This window comes from Dromiciops gliroides, chromosome 1 (genome assembly GCF_019393635.1).
Source record: "Dromiciops gliroides isolate mDroGli1 chromosome 1, mDroGli1.pri, whole genome shotgun sequence".
NCBI lineage: Eukaryota > Metazoa > Chordata > Mammalia > Microbiotheria > Microbiotheriidae > Dromiciops > Dromiciops gliroides.
The window spans coordinates 65996049-66011125 of record NC_057861.1 but is presented as its reverse complement, the minus strand read 5'-3'; the positions used below and the strand labels follow the sequence as shown (position 1 = coordinate 66011125).

The 15077-nt window shown below is 40.1% G+C and overlaps 1 protein-coding gene across 2 annotated transcripts in view; it reads right to left on the bottom strand.

The window, feature by feature from the left end:
* KDM4B (lysine demethylase 4B) overlaps positions 1-15077 on the bottom strand; it is a 255297-nt gene that overhangs the window by 115536 nt on the left and 124684 nt on the right. For both annotated transcript variants that reach the window (XM_043986635.1, XM_043986644.1), the window contains exon 7: positions 6636-6739. In XM_043986635.1, coding sequence (XP_043842570.1) covers positions 6636-6739 — 104 coding nt within the window. The remainder of the gene's footprint in view (positions 1-6635; positions 6740-15077) is intronic.

Sequence of the window (15077 nt, the reverse complement as noted above, 5' to 3'; positions counted from 1 at the left end):
AACAGATCCAGGAGAGATAATTTGAAAATCATTAAACTACCTGAAAACCATGACCAAAATAAGAGTTTAGACACCATCTTCCAAGAAATTATTAGGAGAAATTGTCCTGATATTCTAGAAGCAGAAGGTAAAATAGAAATTGAAAGAATCCACCGATCACCTCCTCAAAGAGATCCCAAAAGGAAAACTTCCAAGAATAGTATAGCCAAATCCCAGAGATCCCAGGTCAAGGTGAAAAAATATTGCAGGCAGCTAGAAAAAAGGATTTCAAATACTGTGGATCTACAGTCAGGATAACACAAGATCAAGCAGCATCTATATTAAAGGACCGGATGACATGGAATATGAAATTCTGGAGGGCAAAGGATATGGAACTACAGCCAAAAATTACCTACCCAGCAAAACTGAGTATGATATTTCAGAGGATAAAAAATGGGACTTCAATGAAAAAGGGGACTTTCAGGCATTCATGATGAAAAGACCTGAACTGGATAGAAAATTTGTATTTGAAAGTCAAAGACCCAAGAGAAGCATAAAAAGGTAAATGGGAAAAAGACTTCATGAGGGATATTAAAAGATTAAACTGTTTACATTCCTACATGGGAAGATAATACTTCTAGCTCATAAGATCTTTCTCAGTATTAGGGCAGCTGAAAGGAATGTACTTAGAAAGAGGGCACAGGTTTGAATTGAATATGAATGGATGCTATCTGTAAAGCATTTATTTTTTGTTTATCCTTGTTTTTTGTGGGTCAGGCAGGGTGGGGTGGCTTATGTCTGGGATCATATATGGGCTCAGGGCCTCCTGGGTCCAGGGCTGGTGCTTTGTCCACTGTGTTACCTAGCTGACCCATGATGACATCTTCAAAATCAAGTTAAGGGCTAAGAGGAATGCACTGGAAGAAAGGGAAAGGGAGAGGTGGACTGGGGAAAAGTAGCTTACATAAAAGAAACAAGAAAAAGCTTATGGAGTAGAGGGGAAGATGGGGAAGGAGCAGGGGAGTGAATGAACCATAGTCTCATCAGAATCGGCTCAAAGAGGGAATAACATACACACTCAAGTGGGTATAGTAATATATTGTGCTGAGGGAAAGTTGGAGGGAAAGGAGATGGGGAAGGGAGGCAAAGGAAGGAAGTGCAGATTAGGGGAGGGGGCAGTAAAAAGCAAAATACTTGAGAAGGGATAGGGTGAAGGAAGATAGAAAATAGTGTAAATATCAAGGGGAGAGAATAAGATGGAGGATAATACAGTTAGCAATAGCAACTGTGAAAGAAATGATGAGCAGGATGATATCTGAAGGACATATGAAAAATGGAAACCATCAACAGAGAAAGAACTGATGGTATCTGAATATAGATTGAAGTATAATTTTATTTGTTAGCTCCTCTTTCTAAAAGTATTTTGTCTGTTTTCTTTCACAACCTGACGAATGAGAGGATGTTTTGCATAACTGCGCATGTATGACTTATACTGAATTGTTGGATTTCATAGGGAGGGACAAGGAGGGAGGGAGGGAACAAGAAAATTTAGAACACAAAGTTTTTAAAAAATCAATGTGAGGGGGGCAGCTAGATGGCGCAGTGGTAAAGCACCGGCCCTGGATTCAGGAGGACCTGAGTTCAAATCTGATCTCAGACACTTGACACTTACTAGCTGTGTGACCCTGGGCAAGTCACTTAACCGCCCACACCAAAAAAAAAAAAAAATCAATGTGAAAAGTAATGATGAGCAGTAGGAGTTCAAAGAAACCTGGAAGGACTCACGTGAACTGATGCTGACTGAGAAGAGCAGAACAAGAACATTGTACTTAGTAACATTGTGTGATGAAGAATAGTGATAGCCTTGGCTCTTTTTAGCAATGCAATGGTCAAAGAATTTCACGATAGAAAATGTTCTCAACATCCAGAAAAAAGAACTGTGGTTTATGAATGCAGATTGAACCATACTGTTTCTACTTTTGGGCTCGGTTTTTTTCCCTTCTTTTTTGAAGTTTTTCCCTTGTGCTCTGACTCTTCCTTCACAATATGACTAATGCAGAAATATGCTTAATGTGATTGCACATATATAACCTATATTTGATTGCTTTCTGTCTTGGGGAGGAGGGAGGGTGGGAGAAAAATTTGGAACTAAAAATCCTATGAAAACAAATGTTGAAAACTATCCTTATATGTAACTGGAAAATAATAAAATAGTGAACTCCCAAAAAAAGGAAGGAAGGGAAAGGAAGAAGGGAAGGAAAGAAGGAAGGAAGGAAGAGCTGCTTGGATTTCAACTGTACCTGCTTCAGGCTAGGATTCAACTAGTCAGGAGAGCACAAATGAATTATCAATCAATAATGCCAGGCAAACCTAGTATGGTTGTCTTTTACTCAAATACCTCCAAGATTCAAATACAAAAGAAAAGCCATTCTTTCCGGATCTCACTTAAGCTCTCATTCTCTTGACTGTGAATGAGAATTTAGCTAACCTACCCATGTTCCTTATAAAATTATGAGCAGGGGCAGCTAGGTGGCACAGTGGATAAAACACCAGTCCTGGATTCAGGAGGACCCGAGTTAAAATCCAACCTCAGACACTTGACACTAATAGCTGTGTGACCCTGGGCAAGTCACTTAACCCCAATTGCCTCACCAAATAATAGTTATTATTATTATTATGAGCAGTGCTATGGCAGGAGAAAAATCAATTCATAAATACTTATGTGTTCCAAAAACAAAGTTCTGCTTCTTCAGAACAATGTGTCTAGCCCAAATTGAATACAAGGGAAGGTTCTTCCTTTGGGTCATTTTTCAATATAACCCAAAGCTACTGCTCTATCTGTAAAAATCCTCTTTGGAGAAACACTATTTTTCAACACATCAACAAGGAAAACACTACTATTCATTTAAGAGTTATTTTCCTTATTAGGTGTTTGGTGTGCATGATGCTCAAAATAAAAAATGGGGACAGATGAACCAGTAGGCATTTCATAAATCAGAATACTCTACTATATGATAAATACAAGATAAATACAAGCAATAGTTGGGGATTAGTCTCCTGAATTCTGGCCCAGACAAAAAGAACTAATCCCCTACTCATCCACCAATGCTGGAGGCTGTTTGATTGAATTGTCAGAAACAATTTACTATTTGTTGGTGGAGTGAGGCATGATCACAGAACTAACAACTGTACCTGACAAATTGTTCTTTCCAGGAAGTCTTCAAAAATATCCTCAAGAGAAGCTACTTTCTATGACGGCCTGGCCTCTAGGCGTGTCAGGAGAGCTGTACCATCAGGCTTGTTGAGAGGGATAAGCATCCCTGATGTAGACTGAATGAGAAACACTAGCCTGAAACCTAAGTCTCATAGCTTTGAGTTGCTATTTGAGTTGCTGTTGTTTGTTGTTAAGAAATAAAGCTTTAGTTATGGCAGAGATCCACTCTTCCTTGCAAAGCTTCTTACACAAGAGAAAAGTCCAACAAGAAGCAGAAAAGAATTTCCCAAAGTCTCAGAACAACATTACAATCTCTTAAAGTATTTCCTATACTCCTTTAGCTCCCAGAATTTGGAGGTAGAAAAGATCCGTGTAAAATCATCAAGCCCTGCCCTTCTTTTTAGGAATGATGAGGCCACAGCTCAGAAAGGACAGATGACTTTGCTAAGATCATGCAAAGTGGTAAAAACCCTGGTTTTCACAGGCAGTACTCTCTCAACAACACCATGTAGTTTCCCTTTGTGGAAGGAAGATACAAAGGGAAGAAGAGAAAAAAAGAGTAAGAGAAAGAGAGAAAAAGAAGTAAAAATTAGAAAAAGGAAAGAGTTAAGAAAGAGGATGCTCTTCAACTTGTGTACAATGACACCTATGAATCACAAATCCTAAGCAGAATAGCCAACTTCAATCTTCAAGTGAGATACCTGGCAGGTTTTTCAGGTGCTGAATCCAACAAGGAGACTGATACTTAGCAAAAACCAATGTCACTGATCCTTAGCCATTTGGTATCGCACAACTTCCCATTGTAGCAATAGCAAGTTCATCTCAAAACCAGATGATTTCACTTCAAATTTCATTCATCAAAGCCTTTTCACGACGAAAAGTGAAACAACCTTTGAAGCAGTAAATTGAATGAGTTCACAGTCTTCACGCTTTATGAAAGCCAAGATATTTTATTTCTAAACAGGTGATTCATTCCCTCAAAGGAACCCGTGAGCTTTTAACTCAGGACTGGGCTTTGTCTCCCAATAATACACAGTACTGATTCTCAGTAAGATATCCTGACAGGACCCCTGAGCTCATACTAAGCCAAGATTTGAGTATAATTATATATGGTAGGGTCTCTAGGGATTAAGTTGGCTTTATGAATTTATTTTCAAGGAGGCAAGAATTGATTCCTGATTCCAGAGAAGTGATGAAAGTGATGCAAAAAGAGAGAAAGGCAAGAGAGATAGAGACAAGATTTCTGCTTCCACTGGTATCAAGAATTCCCAAGTAAGGAAACTCAGCACAGGTCTACATCTCACACTGAGAAAGCTGTCCAGAGCACTGAGGGGTTTGTGTCCTTTTGCCCAAGGTCAAACAGTCTGTGGTATCGTCAGAGGCCAGGTCTTCTGTCTGAGGTCTTCCCACTATCCAGAATATATTTCTAAGGGGCAACATGGCATAGTGGGGTAGAGAGGTGGCCATAAAGAAATGAAGTTGCAGAAAAGATAGTAACCTGTACTGTCAGAAGTTTCCTCACTTGGGAATTCTTTATGCCAATGAAATCACAGGTTCAGTAAGTGTCTGTCTATCTGCTCTTCAGTCACTTTGCTGGAATTAAGAACTAATTCTAGCTTAACTTTTAGATAAATTCATAAATCCAATTAATCCCAGGACACCACAACCCCTAGGATGTAGGAAAGGACACATCTAGCTGTGGCATGGGGGAAGGGGTCTTCACTGGAAGTATAATACAAAAGCTAAGATAAGCAGTATAGCTGAAATAGTTGGGATCCAACTAATTATAAGGAGGAACCTAAGGAGAATTTGAAGTATAGCATCTAGATAATTAATATATATGCAATGACTACTTCAAGACTTTTGTAAAAGAATTTGACATTCAAACTTGTAAAGAGAATTAGATCTTGCTGGGGGGGATCAACTGAGACAAAAGGGACTAGACAGAGGAAAAGATAAGAGGCTAATCAAGTGTACATACTTGTGAGTGTAGGGGGTGTTCAGAAGGACTAGCACCTCTGGTGTCGACCTGATTCACCCAACTTTCACCTGTGGCTCCAAGAAGCTGCAGCATGCACAGTGGCCACACCCCAATAAAACCACCTTGGCAAACAACCTAAACCTGAGGGTAATGGAGAAGCCTCAAACTTGTCGGTGAACTAGGGGGATTGCCCACCCTGAGCAAGTGATGGCTTTTCCCAGTGGAATAGATGGATAAGAACAATTGTTCCAATGGCTAGGCAGGTGGCTGAAGCAGAGCACTGTGGAGGGCTCAGAGCTTGGTCAGGAAACAAAAATGCCAAAGTCATACACTGCACATCTCAGGCCATCACCAGTTGTCTTGACTTTTGTCCTCCCACTGGACTTTGATAGTTCAGGAAGAAAGGGTGAGGCTGAAGACTTTGTGCAACTCTGCCTCACTTAAATCCAATTCACAAGTAAGTCAAGATGGTCAAGCAGTGATGTCATCAGTCCTCTTCAAATATGAAGGACAAACAATCACCACACTTGTGGGAGGGGCTTAAGTCCCTGTAAAGATTAATAAAGCTGTGCTATGCTTGGAATATGTTCTCATTCTCTTAGTGAGTAATATATTGATTAGTGAAATAAAACTGTAACAGATGACTACATCAAAAATAGCCCAAATCCTGGAACCACAACTATAAGAGGGAGACAAAAGCTCACAATTTCAATTCAATCCAGTAAGCATTTGTTAAGTTTATTTATGAAGCTCAACACTGCAGATTGTAAGAAAATAATGGGCGTCGTCAACACCCAAAGGCCACAGATTGATTGGATTGCCTGACAAAGTTAATTCAAATGAAACCACACCAGAAGACTCTGACTTCAACATGGGACCACCCTCAAGTACAGTGACCCAATGGATTTGGGCGATGTTAGCCAATTAGCTTGAAGCAGGGTGGAAGGACTATCTCTCCTTGGGACGCAGAGGGAGCTTCCTCTTGCAGTCACTCAAACAGGCCGGTGGTGAACTTGAGAACTCTAGGTTAGATAGGTTTTTTCCTTGGCGTTTTGACCCAGGTGTTCTATTTTTCACTAATAAATGCTTAATGCCCCAAACTGGTGCTAAAGCTTCTAATTTATAAGCAAACCCTAGCTAGTTTTCCCTACACTTGGGATAGGAATAAGGCAAGGACACATTAGATTTTAAACATCACAAGATAAAATGGAAAGAGGTCTTGAGCAACAAAGAGTTTGGTTTGATTTTTAAGCACTGAACTGGCCTTGTCACAGCAAACTGTTTATTTGGTAGTACTGGGGGGGGGGGGAGGGAGGAGATGGAACGGGACAGGACAGGATCCACCTTCCATTACAAAGCAGGGGGAAAAGTTTCTCTAAATAAAATCTATGACCTGAATACAAACATCTCCCAGACCAACACCATTTTGCATATTCTTTGATAAACTTTGTATATACATACCCGATCAAAAGGGATGCTGTATTTCTTCAAGATGGAGGGAGAGATGAGAGTCATCTTGTGACGGAGAAAGGCATCACATCCTTGGGAACTGCCAGGGAAAAACCCTGGGGGAGAAAGCAAAAGCAGAAGACACCATCAGTATAGTGAGCTGTCTTAACCAGGACTCATTCATAACCCTTGTTCAGGAGTCATAAATAAACAGAAGCAGGGAAAAGCTCTTGAATAAGAAAAATATCAACATACATCCATCTTCCCTTCAGGAGAGAGATGATGATGAAAAAGAAAGGTGGGATTTTAAAAAGACTTATCATTTACATTTTGGAAGAGAGAGTTAACTGCCTCAAACTAGTGGGGGTGGGGGGCAGGGGGCGGGAATCAATTCTTCTCTCAGAGTTCCATAACAGTAAGAAGGGAGAGGAGAGGAGGTTCCTTTGGCACTCTGGTGTATATGACTGGTTTTCCCTTAGATCTATAATCCCCTCTTCCAAGAGTCTCCCCACTGCCTGGAGGTTGCCAATAAAATGTTGCTGCTGTAGTGCACTGTAGTATATCATCCCAGTAACTGCCAGATGATAAATTACAATGACAGATAGTATGATAACAAAGAAAAACCAACTAGCCATTGCCTATACCCACTCATGCCGGTGTACTGCTTTATATTTCTTCCCCTTCATGTACTGTTTTGCAGCCAAACTACACAATTCTGTCTCTTTCTTCCTGCCATTCTTATTTCACACTCTTGTGCCTACTAATATATAGCTGATATTTATGTGACACTTTAAAGAAATGCTTGCTGATTTGACTAACCTATCCTTGTAGGATCCTCCCAACAACCCTATGATATAGGTATGATAACCAGTCATAAGAGAGGAAACAGGTTCAAAGAAGTTAAGTGATTTGTCCCTGGTAAGTGTCAGAGGCAGGATTTGAACCCTGGTTTCTCCCAGTTTCTTGCTACAGGAGGTGACCCTTAAACTGAAAACCATTACAATAACAATGTTACCATGCTGCTTCTCCTGTACACCATTACTGACACAATCTCCCCTTCCTAGTGCTTGTCCATCTCCAGCTGTTGAGGCCCAACTCTGACCACAGACTTCATCTTTAACAAGGTTTTTCTCTCTTAACCTACTTTGCTTGTTTTGAACACATTCTCTTTCTATCATATTTACCTTTTCTAAAACTTTAAATCATAATATCAACTCATTGATAGAAGGGTCTTTTTTATATCTACTTTTCTCTCACCAGCAGCAGAAGACATAGCATCTTGACCATAACAGATCAACAAATGTGAATAGATATAACATGACAAAATGCAATGATGTATTCAAATATGGGTCTTCCCCTCCATAGGTGCAAAAGTACATAAGCCTAACTCTAACTCTAACTAGTTCTCCAAAAATAGTAGAAAACAACAATCAGGGATTCACAATATTATGGGGGGGGTTTGTTTACAACAGTGTACCACATTGGTCCAGATCTAAATTGTATTTGTCCTCCATATTGAACTTATATGGCAACTGGGTATGGTCGACAAATTGTATTATTTTTCAGTGTGTACCTATACATTTTTCCCTCTTAAAAAGGAGTAATTCAGAGTGTCTCTTCTACATTTGAATCAACAAAGTACTAATGAAGCTATGGACAATAGTACTAGAATTCTCTTGGACCTCAGTTTTAGAGCTTTTTCAAGTTACAGTCAAATTCTTATGTTCAATAACCTCCCCCTCACAAAAAGAATCTTGCAATTTTAGACACAAACTAAGAAGAAAACATGGAATAAACATTTATATGGTGTTAGCACTGGGATAAACACTTTACCAGGGAAGGGCTCATTTTATAGATGAGGAAACTGAGGCAAAAAGAAGTTAAATGATTTGCACAGAATCCCCACAGCTAAGGCCAAATTTGAATTTAGGACTTTGACTCCTGGCCCAGCACTCTCTCCACAGCATCACCTACCTGCCACTATTCTTTCTTCCTAGACAAGTACAATACAATTGGATACCTACAGTACATTGACTTAATATGGTCCCTGATGAGAAGCTCTGTGGGAAGTGGATGGGAATGAGGGAGGAATATACTATGAGAGTTTAAGGACTTTCTGAAGCTTGAATGCCGAAAATACAAATTACCTAGTCTGCTCTAGTCTAACTTTCTCTCCTCTATACCACTACCTTGGAGTTCCCTTAAGGTAGTAGAGTATAATTTAATCACAAGGTTCCTGCTACTTTCTCATTAATTCCTTTCTATCCTTGCCCTTCAAGACAACTTGCCAATAGTAGATCTACAAGCCTATTCCTTGAAGGAACAGGAAGATTCCTGTCTCCCCATCCTATTTCCTCTCCTAGCTTAAAATCAAAGTTCCTAGAGAGACCCAAGGATCACTGGGGAGAGAGGTGAGGCTGTGAAGGGGAAAGGAGAGAAAGTTTTTCCATGTGGCCTGATTTTCTTTGAGAATCCTAGCCACCCTGTATTAACACTGAGAATGGCTATTGTGTCACTACTCACAGCTTTACTATGGGCTTAGGGTTAAAATAAGCTCATCCACAAATATCCATGGTCCACTGGGTACCTACCACCACTGAGAGGTTTCTAGGCAGTAACAGGGCACTGGTCTCAAAGGCAGTGTATGTACACTGGGAGAGGCTTTAAATCAATCCAAATTAGGTAATGAAAAGGAAAAAAGTGGGTGTGGGGGGGGGAGGAGAATACTTGCTATCTTGGAGAATCAACCTGATTGATGGGACATAATGAGGATGTTTTAGAAAGGGCAAAGGATTACTGAATCCAACAACTTTTTTTTGTACTAAAAGCATTTCCATTAGAATTATGCCTGCCTGCCACCCAGTCCCTCGTCCTTCTCTGCAGTTTCTCTTTTTAATGCACAGTTTAAGTGGCTCTCATTAAAGCTACTAATAAAGAAGCACATTTTAAGTGATTAGCACCAATAACATGGTAACATATTAATGTTCTCTCCATGGGCTCCACAACTCTCCCAGTGAGCCCATTTATAGCTTAGCTATTCATTTTCCATATTAATTGCAAGCTCATTTCACTGAATCTCTGTATATTATAGTCCAATGAAGCAGGGCAAGAAAAGTTTACAAAGAACATATACAAAGAGAGCTTTGTTTTAGCTTTTCAGAATGATGTGACTTTTCCTAAAAGCAAAGCCTAGGAAAATTAGTCTCAGACAGATGACTACTGGAATCACTATTAACTTGGGAATTTTTCACTACCTTATCCATTTTGCATTTTCCAAACCCTACAGCATATCCTTTGGCATTGGAATCTCCCCAAAGAGAATAAAATAAAATCATCTGAGTACTGGATTAAACAATTCAATCCAAACAGGTTAGGAGAGGAGTTGAGAATCAGGGAAAGGGGAGAAACTAAGGAAAAAGAGGTACTGAGCCCATTTTAATGGATGGAGGGTGTCTCCATCCCTGCTTATTGGAGAGAAGGGGAGAGGGGGGGGAGTCCATTCCCGACAAAGAAGATGGCATACTATATATGGAGGTAGGAAGCTACTGAAAAAGAACACATCTGTTAAATCAACATCAATAAGGGGAGACCCTATGGGCAGGTAGGTGGGGAAGTGGATAGAGCATAGTGCCTGAAGCCAGGAGGATCTGAGTTCACATCCAGCCTCAGACACTTATTATGTGACCCTGGGCAAGTCACTTAACCTGTTTGCCTCAATTCCTTATCTGTAAAATGAGCTGGAAAAGGAAATGGCAAACCACTCCACTACCTTTGCCAAGAAAACACTAAAAGAGGTCATAGTCAGACAAGACCAAAATGACAAAAACAGGAAGACCCAGCCTGTACCAACCATCACCCCTAAAAGCAACCTGCAGGTTGGTAATTGTTTCTGTAGTAGGTGCTGCAGCCACAACTACCAAGTTTCCATGTGGCTTTATTAGTGGAAATAACATTAAAGAAAATGTACACCCACTTCCTTACTAGATACTAAGAAGCCAGGGACCTGACCAACCAATGTGCAGCTTCCATATGCTGTCTCCTCCCCATTAGACTGTGAGCTGCACGATGGCAGGAACTAAACTATTTTTCTATTTCTATTCCCAGGATTTGGATCAGTTCCTGGTCAGAGAAAGCACTTAATAGCGTGCATGTTTCTTTTATTTATTCATGACTAGAACAGTTCTTACCAAATTGCAAGAAAGTCTTGAATGTCAAGCTAAGGAATATGTGTTTTATCCTACAAGGATTAAGGAGTTTTTTAAGGAAGCGTAATTGCTTTGGTAGCTGTGTGAAGGACAGATTGGCAAAGGCAGTGGCTAGAAGTAGGGGCAGGGCAATGAGGGTTAAGTAACTTGCCCAGGGTCACACAGCTAGTAAGTGTCAAGTGTCTGAGGCCGGATTTGAACTCGGGTACTCCTGACTCCAGGACTGGTGCTTTATCTACTGTGTCACCTAGCTGCCCCTCAAGAGACTTATAAAGAAGTGACTCAGGGCAGCTAGGTGGCGCAATGGATAGAGCACCGGCCCTGGAGTCAGGAGTACCCGAGTTCAAATCCGGCCTCAGACACTTGACACTTACTAGCTGTGTGACCCTGGGCAAGTCACTTAACCCCAATTGCCTCACTAAAAAAAATTTTTTTTAATTAAAAAAAAAAAAGGTGACTCCTTTCCACCTTTACCCATATCTGCTTTAAAAACAAATAAAAGGGGGCGGCTAGGTGGTGCAGTGGATAAAGCACCAGCCCTGGATTCAGGAGTACCTGAGTTCAAATCCGGCCTCAGACACTTGACACTTACTAGCTGTGTGACCCTGGGCAAGTCACTTAACCCCCATTGCCCTGCAAAAACAAAACAAAACAAAACAAAACAAAAAAACAAATAAAAGGGGGACGGCTAGGTGGCGCAGTGGATAAAGCACCAACCCTGGATTCAGGAGTTCCTGAGTTCAAATCCAGCCTCAGACACTTGACATTTACTGGCTGTGTGACCCTGGGCAAGTCACTTAACCCCCATTGCCCCGCCAAAAAATAAATAAATAAATAAATAATAAAAATAAAAGGGGGCAATAAAATGGTTTCAGTTACTCATAAGGTCCTTTCCAGTGCTAAATGGACTTCAGAAAAAATGAAAACAGCAACTTGCTAGGAGCTCAAGATCTTGATTAAAAAAAAAAAAAAAAACAGGTGTTTTGAGCAGAAAAACAAAAACCAAATCCCTCTATTTAAGTCTCTGAATGGATCTCAGGGAGAATTAATTTGGCTGGCTTCTCAATGTCACTTCACTATAGCAAATCTTTCATGTCTAAATTTTGAGTCCCTTCCTCTTTGATTTCTTCATTTAATCCAAAAAAGGGAAATGAAGGAGGTTTCACTAAGAGCTGGTAGGCACAAAGGGAAAAAAATTTTTTTTTAATCTAATCTATATTTCAAGCCAAAAACAAAAGGAGAAAGTCAACTGATGGAATAAAATGGCTGTCCGGTAATAATACTGCAATGGATAGAGATATGGATAACCAAAAATTCTAACAGAGCTCGAAACATATGCCCTCCTCGGGTACTGAGTTCAGAGGCAAGTTGAGGAATGTTCAGAAAGCCATGAACATTTCTTTTGTGCTTAAAAGCTTCCAAGAATAAAGCATCACTCAAAGGGATCTATGATTCTGTATTCCCCCCCATAAAGGCTCACACTTTGCTTCCCATCTAAAATCCCACCTGCTACCGGAAGCCTTTCTTGATCTCTCTCAATTCTTAGTGCCTTTCATCTGTTGATTATCTTCAACTACCCTATTTATAGATTGTTTCCACATAGTTGTTTATGTGTTGTCTCCTCAGTTAGACTGAACTTTCTGAGCGCAAATATCTTTTACTTTTCTTAATAACCCCAGCTCTGGTAGATGAAGTTCTTAATATTTATTGACTGACTGAATTTAACTAGAATGATCAGGCAGCATATAATCCACTGCCAATTCTCCACTCTAAAAAAGATTTGACTAAGATTTGCCAGAGCTCTGACCAAAGACAAAGGCTTTTAGAGCCCAGAGTCAGGTCCATAAGATAGTATATAAGAATTTGAATGGAGGTGGAAAAAAATGTTATTATGAGGCCAACTATCATTCATCATAAATATACTAGCTCAAAGACCTATTGGGGGTGGGGGGGTGGCCAGGGACAGGGCAATGAGGGTTAAGTGATTTGCCCAGGGTCACACCAGCTAGTGTCAAGATGTCTGAGGCCAGATTTGAACTCAGGTCCTCCTGAATCCAGGGCTGGTGCTTTATCCACTGTGCCACCTAGCTGCCCCTCGCAGACCTATTAACAGGAAAACTCTGCAAACCATACAGCAGAAATTAAGAACTATATATAGAGAAATGAAACCAACTGAAGGAATAGTTGTGTTAGGCTTTTTTACTCCAAACTTCTTGATTACCTTCAGCTGAAGTTTCACATTGCTAAACACATATGGAACAAGGGCCACAAGCCTGACCAGGAAAACATTCTTCCAGTAACGAAGAGATGCAAGTCTACTGACTGTTTTCCTACTACCTACAAAGATACCCAAGTCTCTCACATTGTTAAAAATCTCCCTTGATCTGTCCAGCCCCACTATCATCCTGTATCTCTGCTCCCTTTCACAACCAAACTCCTTGAGGAGAACCACAAAAAGGGGAGCTGCTCTCCTCTCACTGTCTTATTAACTCTAGTTTCTAATTTCATAATTCAAATGAAACAGATTTCTTAACCACCAAATGTAACAGCCTTCTCTGCCTCTGATATCTCACTTCTCTCTAGGCTTTCACAGCACTATGCTCCTTGTTATTTTCCTACTTGTCTGACTGATGCTCCTCAATCTCCTTTACTGAATTATCATCCAGGTTGTTCCTGCTAGCCATATGTATCTTCACCTTTCCTGGGCCCTCTTCTCCCTTTATACTATTTTGGTGGGTAACTTCACCAGCTCCCACAGATTGAATTATTATCTCTATGCTGATGATTCTGAGGTCTATTTTTCTAGACCTAACCTTTCTGATGACCTCTGAATCTCCTATCTCCAAATGCCTTTTGGACATCTTTCCTGTAGTCATATTATCTTTCCCCAAAAAACTTCCCCTCTTTCTAATTTTCATATTACTATTGAGGGGAGTCACCATCTTCCCAGTTACCCAAGGTTGATGATCTAGGTGTCACCCCTTAACCAATAGGTTAATAAAGTCAATTCTACCACTGTACATCTCTCAGAAATGTCTCCTCTCTACTCACACACCCCAGAGGTTGACAGAGCCATATCACCTCATGCCTGGACAGCAGATACAAGCTTGTTGGTCAATTCTCTTTCCACTCCAGTCAAGAGAAAGAGAAATTAATTAGATGACAATATAATCAGATGGATTCAGAAATAGTTCTATAGTTGGATTCAAAGAGTACTTTTACTAGTTCAGTGTCAATGTTCTAGATCTTCAGTGTTTGAGAAAGCCCAGAGGATCCCTGCTTGGTCTTGAGCTTTAAGACTTTTATGAATAACATGGATAAAGGCATAGAGAATATGCTCATTAAATTTGTGAGCTTTAAAGCAAATAGTAGAGCCAGAAGCTATATCATAGAATACTGAGGGCTAAGAGTTTTCACAAGATCCATACTCTAAAGCAGGAATTCTTAACCTGGAGTCAATGGACACTCAAAAAATCCATGTAGATTTCAAAAGGTCTGGGAATTTGCATAGGAAAAGAATTCCATTTTTACTTTCATTAACCTCTACCTGATATTTAGCATTTCCTCAGTTTATGACTGTAGGAACCAAACATTCTTCTGAGAATGTAGTGGGTATATTAGGTGTTAAGGGAAGACTAGCACTGCTGATATGAGGGACTGTCAAGCCTTTTTCAGGGCTGCCACCCAACTCTCACCTGTGGCTCCAAGAAGCTGTAGCATGCATAAAGGCGACACTGTGGTAAAATCATCTAGCTAAAGAATTAGAAATCAAAGTAATGCCCATCAACTGGAGAATGGCTAAACAAATTGTGGTATATGATGGTGATGGAATATTATTGTGCTATAAGAAATGACAAGCAGGATGACTTCAGAAAGGCCTGTAAAGGCATGTATGAAATGATGTCTTGTGAAGTGAGCAGAACCAAGAGAACACTGTACATATTGTTTGATGAACTATGAACGGCTTGACTATTCTCAACAATACAATGATTCAAGACAATCCTAAAGGACTATTGATAAAGCATACTATCCACCTCCAAAGAAAGAACTGATATTGATGGAACAGACTGAAGCATGCTATTTTTCACTTTCTTTTGTTTTCTTTTAATCAAGCTTGCTTGTACAAAATGACAAATATAGTAATGTTTTACATAAATTATACATGTATAACCCATATCTGATTGTTTGCCACCTTGGGGAGGCAGGAGGGGAGAGACAGAAAGAGGGATAAAAATTGGAACCCAAAACT